Source organism: Arachis duranensis, chromosome 8, assembly GCF_000817695.3.
Source record: "Arachis duranensis cultivar V14167 chromosome 8, aradu.V14167.gnm2.J7QH, whole genome shotgun sequence".
Classification (NCBI taxonomy): Eukaryota; Viridiplantae; Streptophyta; class Magnoliopsida; order Fabales; family Fabaceae; genus Arachis; species Arachis duranensis.
The window spans coordinates 47,255,996-47,260,609 of record NC_029779.3 but is presented as its reverse complement, the minus strand read 5'-3'; the positions used below and the strand labels follow the sequence as shown (position 1 = coordinate 47,260,609).

At 37.9% G+C, this 4,614-nt stretch overlaps 1 protein-coding gene across 1 annotated transcript in view; it reads right to left on the bottom strand.

Annotated features, from left to right (window-relative positions):
• Positions 1 to 3,669: 3,669 nt before the first annotated feature.
• The window catches only part of LOC110274880 (uncharacterized mitochondrial protein AtMg00810-like), a 1,343-nt gene continuing 398 nt past the window's right edge, over positions 3,670 to 4,614 (bottom strand). The window contains exon 2 of the mRNA XM_021130248.1: positions 3,670 to 4,457. Coding sequence (XP_020985907.1) covers positions 3,670 to 4,457 — 788 coding nt within the window. The remainder of the gene's footprint in view (positions 4,458 to 4,614) is intronic.

Genomic DNA, 4,614 nt, shown 5'->3' with positions numbered 1-4,614 from the left:
CTATTCCTGTAACTACCCATCATCCTTCATTTTCCTTCATTATCACCACCATTTGCTTCATTGTGTCTTGCTGTGATTATCCTCTCTCGTGGATTTTACTCTATCCATGCACTCACCACTCCCTGTTTTCATCCACCCTCTACATTCATCTTTATTGGTAAGTAGCCACTTGTTTGCATTACTTTGCTTTACCTTCCGTCATTATCATGTTGGTTTTCTTGTTTTGGTTACCTCTAGGGTCAAACTTGGTTTTGTTAGATAGCTTTTAGGGGGTGTCATAGGTGTCTTTTCCATGATTTATGCTAGAATGGTTTAGTGTAGGATAACTTAGTTTTAGCCTAAGACCTGCCTCCGACCTTACGATTTAACTTAAGTGGTGCCCCTACTGTAGATATGGCGATGCGATCTCCTGTGAACCGTTACGCGTGGTATACAACCGATGTCACCAGTACCTCTTCCAGGTTAACTGCGAAAGAGCTGCAAGAGCTCCGTGAATCGGGAGCACTGTGCAGAGGTGGTCCCGAGGAGGTGAACTATGAGCTCTTAGTCCCGGGATCCAGGAATGCGTTTGTCAACTCAACATTGACGCTCTTTGCGTCCTTGACTGGATGTGGGTGTACAAACCCATGTTCACCACTTCGAGGGTCTAGATGCCCTTCTCCCCCTTTATTCTGACCCTCTTGAATAGATGTGACGTTGTTCTATCTCAACTTCACTCGAACAGTTGGGCTGCCATCCAGTATTTTGAGATAGTTTGTGAGTATTTAGAACTCCCGACTACTGTAGAAGTCTTTCTCTTCTTCTTTCTTCTCGTGAATCCTTCTCAAGAGGATAAATACAAGAAAGGATGCCTCTCCTTGCGGACGGTGCAAAACTGAAGAATCTTTGGATTCTTTGAAGATTCTTTTCATTGTTTTAAAGAAACTTTTTTCAAGGTGACGCCAGCTCGAGGTCAGCACCCTTTTTGGCTCACCCTTGAAGGGGAGGCACGTTCCAACTTATTGGAACTTTGGCGCCGGATCCAATTATATGATTAAGGTAACCTATAAGGGCACATGTCGGCAAAACCAGTAGATCGCCGACATTTTGCTGGCGATATTTGGTTATAACCATCTTAATCCTCATCTCCTAATGGGTGACTGGGAAGCAGGTCAAGATTGTGTAGGTAAGTAAGGCATTTCTCCTGCTATTATTCTTCCATTAGTTTTCCCGATTTATATACTGCAACTTTACTAATGACCTCGTAACCTGGCTTTCTTTTTCTTTTGCAGTTGGGATGGCTGCTGGGAACACTTCCCTTAGCCATTTGATGACCCTTTTTCCCCCAATGGGGACGACGATGCCTCCGACTCCCCTGCTACTCCAGCTCCAGTCCGGGGCAAGCTCTCACGTGATGGAGAAAAATTTTGATGCTGGTAGCTTCATCGACTCCCAACTGCTGCTGGGTACCGAAACCTTCTTCCGTGACGGAGACCTGGCTGCCCAAGCGAGGTGGACGTATTGGAGCCTTCTCCGAGTTACCACCATTGCGTGGATGGTGGAGCCGGTCTTGGCCCTGCGCCAGGTTCTATAAGGAAAGTACAGGATGGTCCAGCGTGGGATTTCTAAGTTGAAGGCTGAGGAGGAAACTATGGGGACCAAGCTAAGCAAAATCGAAAAGAGGCTTAAGGAAACAGGCGAAGAGATCGGTCACCTCGTTGATCAAGATCTTTCCCTCTCTAAACAACTCAACGACGCTTAGGGTCGAGCTGCTGCGGCAGAGAGCGAAGTGGAGTAGCTAGAGAAAGAGTTGGCTGTGGCCGTGAGATTGGCAAATTCTGTTCTCCTGGATGCCATTAATATAAAGAAAAAGAACAAAGAAATCATAAAGGATGTCCAAGATGCCATAATTGCTATTGAGGAGGCAATCAAGGCCTAGGTCTCGTTGCTTGTCCCCGATTTTGACACTCTTGCCGTTGATGCCTTTAAAATGATCTAAGATGGTAAGATTGTCGACAAATCGAAGAAGTATCTGACTTTGTATTTGAAATATCTATTTTGGGATATTTAAGTGGTGTTTTAAGATGTATTAGGATTTAAAAAGTTTTAAATTGAATTGTTGAATTTTAGTTTTACTTAAATTGTTTTTTGAATTTGTATTTTAAATTAAAAAATATTAAATCTATTTGGATGTATTTATTTATTTTTTTTAAATTAGTGTAATAAAAGATTGTTTAAAGAATAAATTAAAAATATACTTAATCGTATTGATAAATTTTCTTAAATAATAAAAATAGAAATAGGTTTAATAATATGACTTAGATATTAGAGGAATTAGTCTTTGGAACATAGAGATAAATAGATAGTGACGACAGAAAGCTATTTATGTAATGTTAATTAACTTCCGTATTATTATTATTATCTCAAATTTTTAATTACTATCAAGATAGTTAGATATTAAATTTGATTTATAAAATGATTTAGATGTGGAATATTACTTGTTAGATAAATTTTAGTATAGTTTTTTACAAACAAACAAATTATATAAATTTGCATAGACTAAACTATCATTGCTTAAAGAAGGATATTCTTAGTGTATTGGACTGTTGGACCAATCTTTTTAGTTCGACAAATAGAAATTAATGGAAATCAAAGGATCCTTTGGCAGTTGATGTTTTTTATGTTTATATTAGTGATTTGAAGTTTAAGATGCAAGATGTTTTAAAGAATGACAGGTGGTGTTTAAAAAAATGTTATTCTTTTTTTTAGATAATGTGTTGATTGGATTCGGTAGATACTTTATTGTTCAATGTGAACCACAAGCTGGTTGAATCTGGATACATTCTAACTTTTATACAGCTAAAAATGAGTATGACTGGATTGCACAAAAAATCTTTAATTGGTAGCATAACAATAATTGGTAGTGGGTATGAAAATTAAAAATTTTGGAAAAGATCAAATTTCTTGTGTGGCTTATTCTTCATGAGGTTTTGCCTATTGCGTCTCTCTGAATTAAAAGAGATCTTGCTAATTCTAATATTTGTCCTCGTTGCTACAATGGAGTGAAATCTGTTTTCCATTGTTTGCGTGGCTGTAGTATGGCTAAAAATATGTGGCATAGGATTAACTTTTCTTCTCAATCTTTTTTCTCGAACTATAACTTGCAGGATTGGTTTATTTTAAATGTTAAGAAAGATGATTAATAAAACGGAAAGAGTATACAAAGATAATAAAATTGTGAAAGAATAATGAAAGAAAAGAAAAGATGAAGAAATTTTATTGATTGTTGATTGATTGAATTGTTCACTATGAAGGTAAAACTAAGTATATATAGAGCATTAGTCTATGAAAGATAAAAGATAAGATAAAAATAAGATAGAGATAAAGATAAAGATAACTATAAGATAAGATAAAGACTAAAATTATAATTGAATTTTTGTATTTTGTTGGGCTGAATTTGTGGGCCGTGAGACGTCTTTATTGTTGTCATGGGCTGAGGTAGAAGAGTGATTTAATACGCCCCCGCAAGCTGGAGGATGAAAGATGTCAAGAATACTAAACTTATTCAGATTAAGATAGAAGGGTTGAGGAGACAAAGGCTTGGTGAAGATGTCGGCTAGTTGCCCAGAAGAGGGAATTGGGAGAAGTTTCATCACTCCAGCTTGAGCTTTTTGTCGAACCAAGTGACAATCAACCTCTAAATGTTTGGTTCGTTCTTGGGTTAGCAGCAATATGAAGAGCACTCTGATTATCACAATATAAAACGGGTGGGCGGATAGGAGAGATGCGTAAAAATTGTAACACATTTAGTATCCATTGAAGTTCACAAGTTGTGTTGGCAAGTGCACGATATTCTGCTTCCGTGGATGAGCGGGCAACGGTGGTTTGTTTCTTGGTCTTCCAAGAGACTAAAGAATTGCCTAAGAAGAAACAATAACCTGTTAAAGATCGCCGAGTGTCAGGACATCCGGCCCAATCAGAATCACTGAAGCCAAGAAGTTGAATTTCTGATTCCCTTGGAAAGAAAAGTCCTTTGCCGGGACTAGTTTTCAGATATCGTAACACATGCTTGGCAGCTTGAAGATGAGATTCAGTAGGAGATGCCATGAATTGACTTAATTGTTGAGTTGCATACATGATGTCCGGTCGAGTAGTGGTGAGATAGATAAGACGGCCAACCAAACGGCGATATACAAAAGGGTCGGATAGCAGGGGACTTTTGTCTTGATATAGTCTTGTGGTATTATCCATTGGAACAGAAGCAGGTTTAGCACCTAATAAACCAGAATCCTCTAAAAGATCAAGACAGTATTTTCTTTGAGATAAGCAAATTCCCTTCTCTGATTGAGCAACTTCAATACCCAAAAAATATTTTAATGGGCCCAAGTCTTTAATTCGGAAGTGTTTATGCAAAATAGACTTAATGGTAGCAAGTTCAGAAATAGAATTACCAGTGAGAACAATGTCGTCAACATAGACTAGAAGGATAGAAATTTGATCACCAATGAATTTAACAAATAGGCTATAATCATATGAGGTCTGCTGATATCCATGAGATAGCAAAAGGTGAGAAAGTTTGTCATACCACATACGACTAGATTGTCGTAAACCATACAGTGACTTTAGTAGCTTACA